Source organism: Nicotiana tabacum, chromosome 22 (genome assembly GCF_000715075.1).
Source record: "Nicotiana tabacum cultivar K326 chromosome 22, ASM71507v2, whole genome shotgun sequence".
In the NCBI taxonomy this organism is placed as follows: domain Eukaryota; kingdom Viridiplantae; phylum Streptophyta; class Magnoliopsida; order Solanales; family Solanaceae; genus Nicotiana; species Nicotiana tabacum.
In genome coordinates, this window is record NC_134101.1 from 159,406,594 (window position 1) to 159,425,502 (window position 18,909).

An 18,909-nucleotide genomic window follows, 5' to 3' on the forward strand; every position below is an offset into this window, starting at 1 on the left:
ACTTTTTTCCTTTCTATTCTACAATTTGGAGCATACACTCCTGTTATGTGACATTGAAAATTCTGTAGAAGAGCGTCAAACTTGCACGTCAAAGTGTATGCACCAGTCTGTAACACCTCCCCTTTCCATACTCTGCAATCCCATAACAACAAAATCCCCCCTCTCGTGCCGCTAGCTTCTAAACTTGCATACCTAACCCATCTACCACCCCATATTTGCCTGACTATTTCCTCGATATCCCCCTCGACTTTTGTTTCTTGCATGCAAATAATGTCTGCCCTCCAATTCTGCACTTGACTTTTTATTATCTCCCTTTTCTTCTTATCATTTAGACCCCTTACATTCCAGGAAATTACTTTGATCCTCATATAGAAATAATTGATAGATCTCTTCCCCTACTCCTTTTCCCGTCACTCTTGAATTTGACATCGAAAGAAGTCAAACCTTTTAATTCCAGTGATCCTTTGAATCTTTGTTTCTTCACCTCCAACTCTGTCTCCACCCTTCTAACCTGTCTGCAGCTGTCAATTTGCATTAACAATTCCAGTGCTTCTTCTTCATGTCCTTGGAAATCTACTCCAAACATTTTCCCCAATTTGATCATATTTTGATGGACCCATATTGTTGCATCCATGTCTTTATCCAATAATGGATTGTGTTGCTGAACTGCTAAAGGATTCACCTCCTCAATTTCCCACTCTTGAATAGGGCTAAATTGCTTTAGATGTTCCAAAGTACTTCCCACGTGATCATTCCCCATCTTTGAGTTTATGCTTTGTTCCCCTTCCTTCTGTTCCAATCTTGCTAAATCTACTCCACCTTCTAGCTGACTGCAACTGGTAATTGTTTCCTTTTGCATACTTTCACGATTCATATTAAAGGTTTGATCCCCTGGAGGTGACTCTTTTGCCCCCGATTGAGAATGGCCTCCCATTTCCTCGATATAAGGCTTCAGCCCAGTATCATCAGAGATCTCACACGAGAGGTCATTAAAAATGACTTGTGCAGCCATATCGGGGCCATAGGATCTCAGCTTGACTTTTGACACTTTACTGCTTTGATTCATCGAAGTTGAACCTTGTGTAAATTGTCCACTTGCTTTTCCTTTACCAGTGTTTAGCTCATACCGTGTGTTTCTTTCAGCCCAGATTGGGATGAAGAATTTGGTACCATCTTTTTCAATCCCCACCTCATTGGGAGTCTTTCTGCCATCACCAACAATTTTGATTCTCGCCCACTTAAGATGGTTTTTGAGATCAGTTTCTTCTTCTGTAGCTAACCAACCCCCACAGAGATCTCCTATTTCTTTGAAGATCTTTTGTGACCATAGATGTAAAGGAATCCCCATGGCTCTAATCCAGCATGTTTCCTCAATTTGTGAGTTTGGAATGCAACCAGCTGTATGATTCCACCAATCCAGATGAAGCTTGTATTTTTTCCATCTCCATTCTCCTTGCACAATCTGCTCTGCCATGAATCTGTTTGGAAACTCAAAAAGAAACATGTTTCCTGTCATTTCATATATGTTTACTCCGGATGCTTTGTTCCATGAAGCACTAGCCCATCGCCTTATATCTGCTAAAGTGGGTCTCTCATTGATTTCTTTCCCTAAAGACCCGATAATGCATCTTTTTAGTAGGCCTGTGTCCTCTCCTCCAGTAGGTTCCAAAACAGTGATATCGCCATTGTTCGTGCTGACCCTTGCCTCTCGAAGAGTATTGGATTGCCATTTACTCTCCTTAACTGCTTGGGCATAAGAGAAATTTTCCACAGTATTTCTGGGTGGTACTATGGGATTCAACTTGGTGGATATGAATCTCTCTATCTTAGCTGCTATGTCTTTCCAGCCAGAATTCAAAGTTAACTCTGGGATTATAATCACTGACCTCCCTTCTCTCTTCAGTGACAGAATACTCATATATCTTCCATGTGCGTTAAATTTCCTAGTACAGAAATGTTCTGTCATTTGCTCCTTGTACTTCCATCTCATCACTCGATTGTTTTGATCAGTCGACGCTTCTTTAAGTGCAAAGCATATCCATTCCATTGCCTTACTACCCATGGATGATCTTCTCATCATGTTGCGGCTTCTCTCCACCCATTCAAACCAAGTATCTTTGTTGGAGTTCCATCTGGTGATGTCAAAAGATTTGAATCCTGCGTTGAAGTATATCCTGTTGTCTCCCATATTGTACTAAACAGCTGCTCAGGTTATGGAATTTTAGGGGTTGTTTGGACGTTATCACCGTGAGCTATAGAGCTTGAAAAAAAGGACAGAAAAACCAGAATTCTGGACAGAGAGAGATTCCCCGCCACCGGAAAAACTAAAAGTTGTCGAAATTCAGAAAAAGTTGTATGGGTGTGCTCGGAATTTCCCAACGATCATGCTGTCCAAAACAAAAATTTTGAAAAGTGGCCGGGATTGAGCTCACGCGCCGGCGCGTGGCGTTTGGCTCGCCGGAAAGTGCCGCGCGTGGCGGCGCGTGAGAGGCTGTTTGTCGGAACTGTTTTCAGAGGGTTGGTCGGAATTGAGTGAGCATGCTCATGGTGTTTATGGATCCTCAAGATTCCTTGTTCTCAGGCTCCTCGGGGAGTGTGCCTGAGAGCTCAAGAAAATAGAGAGAGAAAATCAGTAAGTAGACAGTTCACAGTTCCTTCCTGATGTTCTCCGCCAGTTTGTGGATTAAGAATCTTTAAAGACTGATATTTGTAAATGATAAGTGATGTTTTGGCTTTCTATGTACCTGCATTAATGAGATGTAACGAAAGGAAACAAAGGTGTAAGAAGGATACTCAGAAGAGAATCCATTCAGAACTTTCTTAAATTTTACTATGTTCAACTTTTACTTTTGTATAACTTTTAATCAGTTCTTTGAAATCCATGTTGGGTGATCTTGTATATTGGGAAAATTAAAGCTGTTCTTCGATGCAGATGTACAGCAGTGGTAATCCAACTAACATTGCAAATCCTGTAAAAGATGCGAGAGTTCAGCTTGATATCAGCAGAAGAGTTGGAGGAAGGTTAACCCTCTACCAATCTACTCTTTGTGAAATGATTCCATTTAATCAGCTCAATGATGATTTGAATCTTGATCCGCAAGGCTATCTTTACCCATACAATGTAAATGATATCCAACTTATTTGTTGCCAACCTGATGCAAGTACTCTGTGGCTGGTTCCGGATGTGGTTCAGAGAAGATTCATTCTGTCTCTTAAAGAGATGGATGTTAAATTTTCTTGGGTTCTTACAAGGGACAGGCCTAAGGGAAAGGAGGTAGTGAAATATGAAAGAAGTCTTGCTCCTGCGGATTGTCCAAAGCCATCGGAAGTTAAGAAAGTTCTAAATGGTTCAACCAATAGCTTCCGCGTGTATAATGTATATCCAAGATATTTTCGTGTGACTGGTTCGGGGGAAGTTAGGCCTATCGAACAGGAGGTGAGATGGCCTTTAAACGCACTTAAGCTAAATATGTATTCTATGTTATTTGATTTTTCTTGTCATGCGAAGTTAGCTGAATTATACCAAACATATCAACATATTAATTTTGATGGATATTTTAAGTAGTTGGTTAAACCTACCATCCGATTAATGTTTTGCATTTTAACTTCTATTTAGTATTAGCCACCTAAAGATATTTATGTGTCAATAACTGGTTTTTATAGGAAAATGATGTTAGCGCGGATATCATTTTAAATCGGGGAGTCTCTGAGTGGTGGTCCTTCCATGATATCAACTCGCTGGATGTAAAAGGCTGTGGAGGGTTGCGAGGGCCTATGGCCATAATTGTATCAGAGGAAACACCGCGTAAGTAATGGATTATTTTTTTGCATAGGATGAGAAATTAAGTGAAGTGTTGTTGTTCACTAACAATTTGTTTGTGTTTTAGAGGGATTGCTAGGTGAAACTCTCAGCAAATTCAGTATATGGGGTCTCTATATCACATTTGTTTTAGCAGTTGGCCGCTTCATCAGACTGCAGTGCTCCGACTTGCGAATGAGAATCCCATATGAAAATCTTCCTTCATGTGACAGGTAATATTACGTCATGGTCTGATTATTAACATTGTTGTAAAGAAAATCGAGTAAGAGTCCTAGTTAAAGGAAAAATGAGCAATTTTGGTTCCGTGCAGATTGATTGCCATCTGTGAGGATATATATGCTGCAAGAGCAGAGGGTGAGCTTGGAGTGGAGGAAGTCCTATACTGGACACTGGTGAAGATATATAGGTCTCCGCACATGTTGCTCGAGTATACTAAGCCTGATTAGTCCAAGAAGAGTTTGCTCTCAACTGCAGAGTTTGACAACCGATATTTGTCCTAACGGATATGTAGAAGAGACACTAACCAATACCATAGAGTTCATCTCTTTTCCTCGCAGTCAACATGACAAACTTCCCAATGTCTTTTTTTTAGCTTGAAGTTGGGAAGGATCATATGTATTGATTCCTCATGCTGAAACCTCCAAAAATAGATGTTAGAAACATTTGTAAATATAGGTCAGGGTGCAAAATATAGCAACAATTTTGTGTAATATACTTTTTTGGCATAGAAAAGGTTCTCATCTATCTAACTTGCGTCCTTTTCCTTTTTGAGTGATGTTTACTACTAATCTAACATCTCCTTGAGGAGGTTTTTTGTACGATTCATATGTTTCTTGTTTGAAAATCTTTTGTTTTCCTCAGCATATTGGCCACCAGAGTTATAGTATTAATCTCTGGATTACTTTCATGTTTTGTCAATTACTGCGCAGGTTGTAATGCCCTTTGACCAAATGTTGCTGCAACTATTTATTTGAACACTAGAGCATGAATTAGTTTCTAGGTCCAATAACAAAGCCATTTCTCTCCTTCCCAATTCTCTTCCCTAAGTGCAAGAGATCTGAGTGTAAATACTGAAACAGTATTCATGCTAGACGAACCCTCTCTGTTGGAGTTTTGAGCATTTCGGCACTGGGCATTGTGTTATCACTAAACATTGTTCTATTTTTAGTAACAGTTGTTACCTCTTTGTACCTGTTTACCTTGAAAATGGTATTTAGAATTATATTTGATTTGGTGGTTTTAAAAATACGTGATTTATTTCAATAAGTTGTTAGGCAATAGATGCTAAGTTTAAGTAAAGAGAATAAGATATGCGAACCAATATGGTCACAAGGCTGGGCCTCGAGCTGGCTGAATCAGGACCTCGAGGTCTAGATGAGGCTAATAGCAATGAACAATTGATCAAGAATCGATGATAATGAGGGCCTTAAAGATGGCCTTTTGCGGTTAATAACGAGCAATAAATGAAGAACAATAAATGAACAATGAAAGAATAAGCAATAAATGTGTAGAACAATTGTTTAAGCAAAGAGAACAGAGAATGTTGTCATGTATTCAATATTTTTCCAACCCCCTTACAAGATGACAAGGGTCCCCTTTATATAGGAGGGGGATCCTAACATAGTACATATCTAATAATGATGGGGAAATGCTATTGGTACAGCTGTGTGATGGCTCAGTATGGATTTGTACTATTCTTGCAGACCTGGTCAGTTCTAACCACGTGTCCTTGGGAGCTTTCCCCCATTTCCATGACGATCGTCGATTGTACTGCTCCGAGATCGACCATAGTGAGCCTTTGATGTGCTCCTCGAGGGACACGCCTCGGGATCGCACCTCACGCTCTACTTCGGGCTTCTTCGAGGTTGGGCGTGGAGCAGCATAGTAGCCCTAAAGTCGAACTCCCAATTTTGGCCGTACACAGATAACTTATAAATACTCCAATTCCCTATCTTTCCAACCTTTGCAACATCTTCAGATCTTCAAACCTTCGTTAAAGTTTCCTGTCTTCACCCTTCTTCTGTGTTCACTCCTTCGTCAACTTGCTTTGAAACTTTTGTTACAACCATGGCCAAAACTTCTAAGACAGTACCTCGAAAAGAGGAAGCCCCCTCTTCGTCACGCTCGTCTAAGAGCAAAAAGGTAGTGGCTCCCAGCGTTGAGGAGTGCGTTCTTGGGACCTTCAATATGCCTCTCATTTCAAAATTGATAAACCTGCTTCGGTAGCGGGCCGATGCGAGCCCATGTCTCGGTACATTGGTCTAATAACTAACATAAAGAAGGTGAAAATAGATTGCCGCCGGAGAGAGGCAATACAAGTAGAGATCCCTTCTTTGGAAGAGAATATAACTACACATAAACCCGGTTTCCTCAGTGTGTATACGTATCTTTTTTCCTTAGGTCCTGTAGATTCTTCTTCTCCACCGATAAACCCGGTGATCCTCGATTTTTGTCGAGAATATCGAGTGACGCTTGGTCAGATTTATCCTTCTTTTTGGAGAATCGTTTATTTGCTTAGATATTTCTCGAACATGGTCGAGGGGATGTCGTTCACCCTCAATCATCTTATTAGATGGTATATCCCTCGCCTCTATCGAGGGGGCCTAGTCAAACTGCAACATCGATCTGCCAAAGCATTTTTTGCCAACACTGATGAAGATAAAGACCGGGGACGGATAAGCCGCTTCATTCGAGTCAGGACTTCGGACCTCATCCCTCCTGAGAAGATGCCATTCCCTGAGGAATGGAATATGAGACGCAAGTGTCATTACACCGAGCATGCTTTATCATCTGAATGTCCTCTTTTCCTCTTTCGAACTAATTCCTTTGTTATTTGAATTGATTTTCCTCTAGTTGCGTAGCCACCGTGTGGTTCCCCGACGCGGTCAGGGACCTCCCGAGCTGGGTTAGACTTTTAGACTCCACCTCATTATATGACAAGCGCGTTTGGCGTGATTTGGCCAAAACTCGATGGGAGGCCAAATATCATGGTATGCCTTCACCGTTGTCACTTCTAAATTCCTTATGAATAGATTTCCTGGCGGTATGTTTGACATTTTATGCTTGTGCAGGCCTTGGGGAAGCTGTTTCGATGAGATCGCCTCCTCCTGGCGAAGAGGAGACCCAAAAACCCGCAAAGGATAGAAAGAGAAAGAAAGAGACGCCGGCGGAGTCTCCGACATCAAAGAGAGCTAAGGCTCGAAAGCCCAGGACTGATGCAACGGTCCTAACTTCAGGAACGACTGAGAGTTTTCATGCTGAAGACAATGATGGCTGCCCACTGGTACATAGGGCAAGACGAAGCATTGGTGCTTCGACGGTTGCCGGGCAGAAGACTGCCGATTCAGAGGTGGCCAATGCGGTCCCACCTCGTATTGAGGAGCCCCTCGAGGAGGGTTTGGATGCAGTTCCCGAGCTGATCACTGAACAGGTTACAACTTGTGCCGATAAACCCCTGGTTGGCGCATTCGGAGGATATTGCTCTGAGGCCCTTTGAGGGCAAGAAGAAGCCTCGATAGAGGTTAATGTCATAGGCGGCCTTCAATCAGGACCGTCATTTTCCCCAGGGCAAATACAGGATGCCCAGATTAGGGAGACTGCTGATGTGGGGGCACCCCGGGGGAGGATGATGCGTTTTGAGCATTTGGAGATTTTTTTGCTAGTGTTGAAGAGGATGTTGATCTCGATGCTTCAGTAGTTCTTGAGGAGGCCACGAAACTCCAAAAACAGGTGATTTTGACATAACCTTCCTTGAGTTTTGATCTTCGTTTTTCTAATTTCTTTCCTTCGTGCTATAGGTCATGATGGTGTATGACCAGGCCTTCTCCAAGTTAAGAGCTGAACTGACTCAGAGTGAGGAGGAGTTCGAGAAGCTTGCTATGGAGTCGAAAGAGCTAAAAACTCTATACGCCCGAAGGGGGGAGGAACTGAACAACCTTCGAGCAAGCTCGGAAAAAGTGCTCCAAGAGCGGGCCAACTTCATTGAGCAGGTAGTTCGGTATTCGTAAGCTTGATTTTTTTTCATAACTTGGTGTTAATTATCTTGACTCGGCATTTGCAGATTGAGTGAAACGATGCCTTAGAAGAGCATCTTTGGGGAGAGATTGAGGCCAAATATGCCGAGATCCTTGAGCTGAAACAGTACAAGGACAGCATGGCCTTGGAAAGGGATACTCTCCGAGGGGAGCTGGCTTTGACCCAGGGTCTTCTTCAAGGTGCTAAGGAAGAGGCTCATAAATTCCAGGCGCTTCATACTGAGTCAGTTGCCGCGTTATCCATGGCCAAGTCTGAAGCCGATGCACTCTTATCCTCATATCGAGATGACGCTGCTGCAGCAAATACTCGAGCCAGGGAGATATCTGAGGAGGCCGAGCTCAAACTGGCTCGCACCCTTGCATATGCTCGATTAGAGGCTCGGAGAGAGGCCTTCGAGGAAGTGCATGCCAAGGGTTTTGATCTCTCTGCCGAGATCGAAGAAACAAAGGCCTTGGAAGAGGAGTCAGCAACTCCGACTACTTCGGGTGAGGGCTCTGCGAGTGGCTCGGGGAGTAGCGAAGATGAAGACTAGGCCACCTTTGCTCTTTTTACTTCTTCTTTTTTTGTACTTGGACTCCACGTGGGAGTTTTGTATATGCACCTTTGTAAATATATTTTTGGAATGCAAAGGGTTTTCTTGTTTAATGTCTTCAAAGTTTTGCCTTTTAGTGTTCATGCCGAAGTCAAGCTTCGAACTTGAATTTAAATTCTTCGAACTCGGTCTCGGAGTAACATAGACCCTCTAGATCAGGTTGTTCTCGTTTCGATTGCATACCTTCCCTAGGTCGGGTTGGTAAAGACTCGATTTGACTCTTCGATGCCTCGAAGACGGGGTGGTAACGTTATTCCTATGACACGATCGTGAAGTGATCGAAATGGCCCCGTCGGTACATTTCCCAAAAAGTCATAATTGCATCGTGAGGGATGATTGGCTATCAAAGTTAATGAATAGTCGCCGCTCTTTTTATATATACTTGCTTTCCTTTCTTTGAAGGTTTTGCCGCTTTTTGCAACTACCTTTCTCTGTAGAGTTCCTTTTTTGTGCTAGTTCTAGTGTCATATCAGATCAAAGCTTTCGCCTGAGTTTTCATCTTCCCTTTCTTGTGTTGAAGGAGCTATGGCTACCATGCCCAAATCCGCTCACCAAGAAGAGGGAAGCCCCACCTCTGCTTCCCCCCCGGCCGGTGGTACACCGCCGGTGTTTGGTGAGCTAACTTCGAACTGTTTCGTCTCAAAGAAATATTTTACGATAGAGAAAACTCTTGACATTCTGGGCCATCGAGAACATGCATCGAGGTTCATTTGATCAATAGAAGAGAGACACCTCGAGGCTGTGAGGAGAGACTGCGGATGAGGAGAAAAAGGTGAGGCTGCAGGTACCCTCCCGGGAAGAGGATATTATGGCCCACGTAGAGGGGTTTCTGAACGTGTACATGTACCCTTTTACGTTGGGTCCTCTCGACCAACTCGTGCTCGAATTCTGTCGAAGATATCAAGTTACTTTGGCTCAAATCCATCCGTCTTTCTAGCGGATTATGCCGATGATGAGATTTTTCGCGGAAAAGGCCGAGCTCGAGTTCACTCTTAGCCATCTCATCAGATTGTATCGGCCTTTAAATTATCAAGGTCTAATTACACTATGATGCCAATCCACCAAGCCCTTTATTTCCAGTGATAAGGAGGACATGGATCGAGGATGGATGAGTCGGTTCGTTCGAGTGAGAACTATTGACATTTTCTTGCGGAGTTCCTGCCGTTTCCCGAGAAATGGAATTTCAAGCGTAAGTGATACATTGTATTTTATTAATTTTGTTCTCGGTGGAGCCAGACTCTGTAAGGGCATTTTCTTTCCTTTTCCGCAACAATCTCGTGGATGCTAAATGAGGTCCCTGATCTTGCGGGCTGGGCCCACAAACTGGCAGCCTCTTCGACTTATGACGAGTGCAATTGGCGAGATATGTCGAAGGGCAAATGGGAGGCTAAGCACCATGGTATGTGCTATGTGGTCTTTCTCTTGAGGAGTACTTTCCCTTTCGCACACTAATTTCTTTGTAGCAGGCATCCGTGAGTTTTCTAAGGTGAGAGTGTCCCCTTTCGAGGAGGAGGAAGGGCCTTCGATTTCTGAAACAAGGAAGGATAATAAAAGGAAAAGGTCCTCGAAAGAAGAGGATTCCCATAGCAAAGCAGGATCCGCCCAGGGGCGCGAGGAGGACATTGCCGCTGATGAAAACCTCATTTTTATCAGTCGTTCTGTGGACATCAATGCACCCGGAGATGATGACTCTATATTGATGGCTCGAACCAGGAGGTCTCCCGAGACTGTTGAGCTTGCTGGGCTCGAGGCCCCTAGTTTCGAGGGAGAGATTCCACAAGCGAGGAAAGGTGAAGGTCCTTCATTGCCTGATTTGGCAGCTGGTTTTTGGACGTCGGGAAGTACTCCGAGGGGAATGGGCTTTGACGTATCTCCGCCCAATCAGAGCACCTCGGGTTACTCTACCGGGCCGATAAGACCGAGCCGGTAGATGCGAAGTTGACCTTCAAGGAAGCTCAACGGCTCTGCTTTAAGGTGAGTTTTGAAGTTATTATAACTTTTCCAACTTCACACTTTCTCCTTTTTAACTGAACTTTTCTTTCTCATAGGCCTTCGATAAGCTCAAGTCTGAGCTGCTTCGCTGTGAGGCTAAGTTGCGTAAAGCCTTGAATGGGGAGAAATCTCTTAGGCTTCTTTGTGATAAAAAGACAAGAGAGCTGATATATCTTTGATCAAAGTTGGACCGAAGTCGTGATTACGAAGGCAACCTTGAAAAACAGGTAACTTCTATTTTGAGGGAATACATGTTTCTTCTCCCATCTTCGGAAACTAACGTTTCAGTATCCCAGTTGAAGAGAAAAACAGAGGCGCTGGAGCGCCTTCGGGGCGAAACCAACTAGGTCAATCCTGAATGCAACGACTTAAAGGCACATATAAATGCTCATGTTGCGGCCAAAAAGAATGCCTTGGCTAAGGCCTCCGCCCTCGAGATACAACTTCATAATGCTTGAGACAACAACTTGGTTCGGGTAAGTAGGGTTGCTAAGCTTGAAACAGATCTTTTGAAGATGAAGTCCAAAGTTGTGGATGCTCGAGCCGAAGCCGAAGAGGTACGAGCAAAGGCCAATAAGAAGGTGGACATCTATCTGAAAGATGTTCCCGAAGCTCGTATGAAGTTAAGGGGGGCTTCTAATTGAGAGAGGAGAAGCAATGAATATGCCTGATGCAGATCCCCGAGGGAGACTCTCGAGGAGATTCATGGTAAGGGCTTCGATCTCTCCGAGGAGATAGAGCGGGCCAAGGCAGATGAGTTCGACGCCAAGTTCCTCGTTTCTAATGCTAAAGACAACGAAGAGGAGGCCGATGAGGGAGATGATCCTGAAAGAGCCGATGGAGACATGGTCCCCGAGGGGGCAAGGCTAAGTTCCCGAGGGTAGACTAGGTTTTTCTTTCTTGTTCTTTGTATAGGACTCCCTACGAGAATGTTGTAAATGTATCTTTGTACCATTATTTATAATAAAAAAGGAAACCTTTGGTTTTCCCTTCATATGAATTCCCACTTGCTTGTGTCTTTGTTTATGTTTTGAGTGTTGATACTTGTTGATAATTAGTCCGATATGTTGGACTTTAAGATAGGAACCCTTAGGTTGTGCTTGATGAGTAATTGATAATAGCTGACCGTTCAGGGCTCGGTCCTCGAATCAAGTTTTTACTCAGGCTCATTGACCCCTAGGTTTTCAACATATTGGCCCTTAGGCTGGCTCTTAGGCTCTTACGCATTGGCTCTTAGGCTCTTTAGGCTGTCCCTAAGGCTCTTACGTTTTGGACCTTAGGCTCTTTTTAGATTGGGTCGATGCGACCTCTAATATGGCTATAGTTTTCCCTCATTTTTTCTAAAGACTTTTGGAGTTTTGATTATGCCTTGGCATGTTTTATGTTCGTCCGACTCTTCGATGGCTCAAACGAGAACCTCGATTATGAGTTGATATATGACGATAGCTAAGTACCTCGGGAGGCTCGCTCGAAGGTTGAGTTTTCAAAACCTTTTCATTGAAGGTTAATTGTTTTCGAAGGCTTTTTATTGTTCGGAGCTAATATTATCGAAGCTCCTTTGCTTATGCCGAGGGTAGCCTGACTTTTCGAAGTATTTTCGAAGTATTTGGAGGCCTTTAGTTTTATGGCGGCAGTCGGACGTCTTCGAGCCGCATTAATTCGGTCGTAGGCTTTATGTTTGGTCGCAACCTTTAGTCCCCGTGTGTCACCACCTTGGCGTCTATATCGAGGGTATGCCTTTTTAGGGGTCTTATAAGTTCGATATATAGCCTTGGCCTTAATATCGGGGTTATGCCTTTTTAAGGTCTTACAGATTTGATATTGCCTCACTGAGGGCTTACGAGCTCGAAGTTGCCTGCTCGAGGTCTTACGAATTCAAGTTTTCGATGGCTCGATGAACTGACTCTTGATAACAGTCCTCGAGTGTTCGAGGGTTTCTGACCTGTGGGCCGTCTTATGGGAAAGCAGTGAACTTCTTTGAGGCATGAAGTGTTTTGATAATCAAAGGGGCTTCCTCAATTACTTGATATATGCATACATGTTTTTTGCCTTTGGAGGCTCAACTATTCTACATGGACACGGTTCATTTGACCGTTTGGCCCAATACAACATTCTCATATCGAGGTCCTCCTAGGCATAGTTTGGTTTTTTCCAAGAGGTGACCTCACGGGGTGATGCCCCCCCCCCAATATTTGAGGTTGATCGAAGAGCATCCTTGAATACTTGATGAGTTCTCCTTAGGTAGCATATGAATGTTGCCTCGTTAAAAACCTAGGCGATAAAACCCGTTCGAGATAAAATCTAGTCTAAGGGAAAAAGAGCGCAACACATGCTTTAAAACCCAAGGATTTCGAGCTGGAGGGCACTTTGATTCCTCCTAACGAACACCTGCAAAAAGTTAGAATAAAACATAAATGAAAAGGGAGAGGGTTGTACCTTAGCAATGATGGCGTTCAAGCCTTGATAAATTTCAATTGCTTGCTTCGGGGACGCGGCACGGTCCTTTATTCACTCGTTCGGATGGAGCCAAGAATGCGGTTGTGGTCACTACCTGATTGTCTGATTGTTTACTTGTCTTTTGGCTTCTTTAATGTAGAGGGTGTCGATGCTGATGCCATGTCATGCACCGCAAACATCTCTCTTGCTGCATGATGCTCCCCGTGTACTGCCTTTACTCCATCCTTGGTTGGAAATTTCATCGTTTGATGAAGGGTTGATGGCACTTCCCTCATACTATGTATCCACGACCTTCCAAGTAAGGCATTGTATCTCATGTCACCTTCGATGACATAAAACTTGGTATTTTGGATTGTACCGGCCAAGTTGACTGATAAGTGTGATTTCTACATGTTTTATACTCATTCTTACCTGAGCTTTTTGCATTAATTGCCATATATTAGTCCCAAAATGCTTACAAATTACACTTTATTGTAGGTTTGAGTGACAAGATGATAAATAGCAAAGATCGGCTCAAAAAGGAGGGAAATCTGCCAAGTGTCAAAAGACAACTGAAGTGGGGAACAAGATGACCTGCGCGGACCGCACTGATTTGGTGCGCGGCCGCGCAAGAGAGTTCAGAGACCTTGCAAGTTTGAAGTCAAGCCACGCGGTCCGCAATCAATTCCACGTGGTCCGCACTGATGGAAGTTCAGAGACCCAGAAAATCAAGGCAAAAGCCCACGCGGCCGCACATCAAATCAGTGCGGTCCGCGTGGGTAAAAGTTCAGAGAGTTGAGTTTTGGGCAAAATCTACTACGTGGCCGCATCCCATTTCTACGCGGTCCGCGCGTCTTAGCCTATGCGGCCGCGTGACATATCTGTGCGGTCCGCATCCCTCAGTTCCAGAAGCAAGACTTGAAGACTTATTGCCCTCCGTGGCCGCGTGACATTTGTACGCGGTCCGCGCCAGACCCTCAGGGGTATTTTTGTTCAATTTTTCCTGTGTAGTATAAATAGAACATTTTACTTTTTAGCAGTTTTTCAGATCTGTTTTAGAGAGCATAGAGCAGCTGAACTTGGGATTTCATGAATTTAGCCTATTTTGGGTAATCTCTTCTAGTATTAACGTGGATTTGAGTAGATTAACATTGTAGTTAATTGTTATGTCAATTTCATCTATTATTTCTTCAATTTCTGTTCCTGTTATGGCTAGCTGAACCCATTAGCTAGGGTTGTGGCTCAACCCTAGTGTGGGTAATTAATAGGTGTGATTGTTTAGTGCATGAATGATGTTGGGTATTTGTTATTTGAATTAATCTTATGTTTTCATTAAGATTTGGTGGTTGCAAACACTAAGTCTAGCTTAGTGAGTCTTGACTCTTCTTGAGAAAGAGAGTCTATGACCCCAAGATTAATTCTAACAAGGAATTGGGATGGACCCATGAGAATGGTAGTCCCAATTAACGGGTTAAACCTCGAGAGAGTAATTACCCAACTTGAACCATAAGTTGCTTGGGCAAATTGGCCTACCCAATTGGTCTCGAGAGAGTCAATTGGGCAAAATCACTCTCTCTACCGAGAGGTGTGAGAGTGAGTGCAAAAGTGCAATGGTTATAGCATAAGTCCCATAGTCATCATTCTTGCATTAGGAATCTCTACCCGTTAGTTGACCACCTAGGTACATGCCACGGCCCTAGTGCCTTTCTCTATATTGCATACAACTTAGAATCATAATTTTAGCATAACTTAGCTTTACAATTGTAGTTGATAAATTGTAGCTATTAATCAAAAGAAAACCAAAAATGTTAGAAGTCAATTAGGAGCTAAAACATAGTCCTAGACTATACAAACACGCAACTCCAAATTGAAGTTCCCTGTAGAAAATTGACCTCGATACCGCTATTGGGTAAAAGTATTAGCGCCCACTCTTCCTCAGGTCGAGTCCGCTGCGATCATTGACCGGGAGGATGATTTCCCCTTTTGTTGTCTTGCTTGCCATATTGAATCCATTGATGACTTGAGAGGCGGGTATGATCTGGTCGAGCAGTCCGAGCTGCCCCACCACCCTCGACCTGATTATGTTGGCCGAGCTACATGGATCCACGAGCACATGTTTAATTTGAATTTTATCCAAAAGAAAAGAAATTAACAATGCGTCATTGTGAGACTGAGACAAGGTCTCGATGTCCTCTTCGCTGAACGTGAGAGCATCCTCTGGTATATAACTCCGAGTTCGCTTTTCCCTAGTGATGGATATTTTTGTCCGTTTGACAACGGGTCCCTGTGGGGCGTTGACCCCTCCTATGATCATGTGGATGACGTACTATGGTTCTTCAATTGTTCTTTCTGTTCCTCTCTTTCCCGAAATTGGTTTTTAGCTCGATCGCTGAGGAATTCTCGAAGGTGCCCTTCACTGATCAGTCGGGCTACCTCTTCTCGAAACTATCTACAATCCTCGATCCTATGACCGTGAGTGCCATGATATTTACATACCAAGTTAGGGTTCCTCTATGAAGGGTCCGATAGTATGGGTTTTGGCCACCTAGTATCTTTGATTTTACCTATGGTCGATACGATATCTGAGACATCGACTTGAAGTTGTACTCAAATAGACGGGGTGCCTCTACCAGCCTAGTGTGCCTATTGAAACCGACTTTACTTATGGGTCCCCAGGAACTAAGACCTCGATCTGTTCTTCGATCACCTCGAGGTATATTACGCCTTGGTACGTTTCTTTGATCTTCTACATATGGCTGGTATCTTTCCTTGTTTGATCTTTACTCCCTTTTTGTAAACTTTTGTTCCTTTGTTAAGAACTTGCTAGGATATACTAAGCCCAAGGGCTCCTAATTGGTCGTCTTCGACCCTGATCTTCGACCAATAGCTGTTGTGCACATCCGCCCAGGTTGCGGTGGGCTATTCGATCAAATTTTGTTTTAGCTGCTTCGAGGCTATAGAGCTTCATTCGTTCAAACCTTGAGTGAAGGCCTATACTGCCCATTCATCGGAGACTGGTGGTAATTCCATTTGTTCCATCTGAAAGCGAGATACAAATTCCCTTAGCATCTCGTTTTCTCTCTATTTGATTTTGAAGACATCGGACTTTCTGGTGGCGACCTTGATGGCACCAGCGTGTGCCCTCACAAAAGAGTATGCCAACATGGCAAATGAATCTATTGAATTTGGGGATAGGTTATGATACCACATTATAGCTCCCTTTGATAGTGTTTCTCCAAAAATCTTCAACAAGACGGACTCAATGTCATCGTCCTTCAAGTCGTTCCCTTTTACAGCACAAGTATAAGCGGTAACGTGCTCATTGGGGTTCGTGATCCCGTTATACTTCGGGACATCGGGCATTCTGAATTTCTTCGGGATAGGCTTCGGAGCCGCACTTGATGGGAATGGTTTTTGTATGAACTTCTTTGGATCTACGCCCTTCAGAATTAGGGGCGCGCCCAGGATCTGATCGACCCTCGAGTTATAAACTAAGTCTCCACCTTTTTATCTTTATCCTCTATCTTCTTTTCTCCTGATTCAATCCTTTTAGTGATGTCCTCGAGCATCTTCACAATAGTAGGGTCCGTTGCTGACACGTTGTTACTCGATCTCTCTGGTGTCTACTCGACTCGAGGAGTCGTTTTCGGTGCTGCTGTGCTTGGAGTTTTTTGTTGACTTTGCAGCTGAGTAATAACTACTTATTGTGCTTGCAACATATCAAAAATGACTTGGAGGTTGACTCCTCCTTCTTCCATCACTCGTTCTTCTTGGCCTCCATGCTGGGCTTCCCTGCATCTGTTCCTCACGGGGTCTGTGCCTGCTTCCGTATTTAAATGTTGTGGGAGCTGATATCAACTAGCTCCACGTTTGGTACTCCCTCAGGGTTTACAGGTGGTACACCCAGCCCCATGCCGCTATTTTCTCCAAGTCCTTCAGTGTCGTGAAAAGGTGCATTTTGTGTGCTAGACATGATTAAGCCTGAAATCAATGAATCTTTGACAAGAAAAAGTGTGAAGAGTAACGTGTGTTATCATAATACTAGCACCAAAACAATCAATATTATTTTTAACCCTACGGTGGGTGCCAAACTGCTTACCTTGAAAATGGTATTTACTATTATATTTGATTTAGTGGCTTTAAAAATACGTGATTTATTTCAATACTAGTTGTTAGACAATAGATGCTAAGTTTAAGTAAAGAGAATAAGATATGTGAACCAATATGGTCACAAGGCTGGGCCTCGAGCTGGCTGAATCAGGACCTCGAGGTCTAGATGAGGATAATAGCAATGAACAATTGATCAAGAATCAATGATAATGAGGGCCTTAAAGATGGCCTTTTGCGGTTAATAATGAGCAATAAATAAAGAACAATAAATGTACAATGAAAGAATAAGCAATAAATGTGTAGAACAATTGTTTAAGCAGAGAGAGCAAAGAATGTTGTCTTGTATTCAATATTTTTCCAATTCCCTTACAAGATGACAAGCTTTATATAGGGGGTGGGGGGTGGGGGTGGGGGATCCTAACATAGTACATGTCTAATAATGAAGGGTAAATGTTATTGGTACAGCTGTGTGATGGCTCAGTACGGATTTGTACTATTCTTGCATACCTGGTCAGTTCTAACCACGTGTCCTTGGGAGCTTTCCCGCCTTTCCATGACGATCGTTGATTGTACTGCTCCGAGAGCGACCATAGTGATCCTTCGATGTGCTCCCTCGAGGGACATACCTCGGGATCGCGCCTCACGCTCTGCTTCGGGCTTCTTCGAGGTTGGGTTTGGAGCGGTATAGTAGCCCCAAAGTCGAATCCCAATTTTAGCTGTACACAGTACCTTCTTAACTGAAACATAGGAGAGTATCCCTTCTCTCCAAATTGAGAAAACATGGGTGAAAAATGTGCAAGTTCAAGATCAGGTAATGGACAAGCAACATAGTTCTCATCAAATATCTTGGTTAAACATACTCTTTTTGGTTTCAAATATTAGTCGTTTTAATAAATTGAATTTGAGGTTTTAAAAAGATAAGAAGCATTTAATAGTATTTTTTTTTGTTGTGCCAAATTTACATTTACTGCTCAAGTTAGTATAGTATATCATTTAATAAAGGGCAAATTAGGCAAATAATTATATGTTAAATGTATTTTTAAAGGGTTATGCAAAAAAAACTTGTTATGAATAGAATTCTATTTATAGAGAGATTATAAGGTTTATAACTTGGTGGCTAAGTCACTCTCTCCCTATAAATAGAGGGTTCTATTCCATTGTAATTCATCCCAAAATCAATAAGAATTCTCTCTCCCTACTTTTCTCTGCAATACTCTTCTTCTTCTTTTATTGTTTCATAACACGTTATCAGCACGAGACTCTACCGTCTCAAGAAGATTAAGGTACAACTTTTCTCCTCTTTTAATTATAACTGATATTATGAAAAGAAAGTTTGTTGCCCTTGAAATTTCGGGAAAGAACTATATGACATGGGTGTTGGATGCTGAAATCCATTTAGATGCAATGGGTCTTGGAGACGCCATTAAAGACAAAACTAAAGCATCCAGCCAAGACTGTGCTAAGACCTTGATTTTCTTGCGTCATCACCTTGATGAAGGGTTAAAAATAGAATATCTCACAGTCAAAGATCCACTTGTTTTGTGGAATGGCTTAAAGGTAAGATATGACAACTAAAAGTTGGTCAGTCTTCCACAAGCACGATATGATTGGGCTCATCTTAGGCTCAAAGACTTTAAGTCTGTTTCTGAATATAATTCTGCGATGTTCAGAATTACTTCTAAATTGAAACTCTGTGGAGATACTATCATTGATTATGATATGCTTGAAAAAATGTTTACAACATTCCATGCCTCCAATATAGTTCTGCAACAGCAGTACAGAGAGAAAGGTTTCAAGAAGTACTCTGAGCTGATTTCTCTTCTCCTTGTGGCTGATCGAAACAATGACTTGCTCATGAGAAATCACGAAAATCGACCCACTGGGTCTACACCATTGCCTGAAGTGGGTGAGGTGTATTCCCATT

General features: G+C 42.9%; 1 protein-coding gene across 4 annotated transcripts in view; it reads left to right on the forward strand.

Moving 5' to 3' along the window:
• Nucleotides 1-4,564, forward strand: part of LOC107804676 (piezo-type mechanosensitive ion channel homolog) — a 37,593-nt gene extending 33,029 nt beyond the window's left edge. For all 4 annotated transcript variants that reach the window (XM_075243472.1, XM_075243473.1, XM_075243474.1 and 1 more), the window contains 4 exons: nucleotides 2,933-3,436; nucleotides 3,664-3,805; nucleotides 3,888-4,032; nucleotides 4,131-4,564. In XM_075243472.1, coding sequence (XP_075099573.1) covers nucleotides 2,933-3,436; nucleotides 3,664-3,805; nucleotides 3,888-4,032; nucleotides 4,131-4,266 — 927 coding nt within the window. In that variant the 3' untranslated portion in view covers nucleotides 4,267-4,564. The remainder of the gene's footprint in view (nucleotides 1-2,932; nucleotides 3,437-3,663; nucleotides 3,806-3,887; nucleotides 4,033-4,130) is intronic.
• The last annotated feature ends 14,345 nt before the right edge of the window (nucleotides 4,565-18,909 follow it).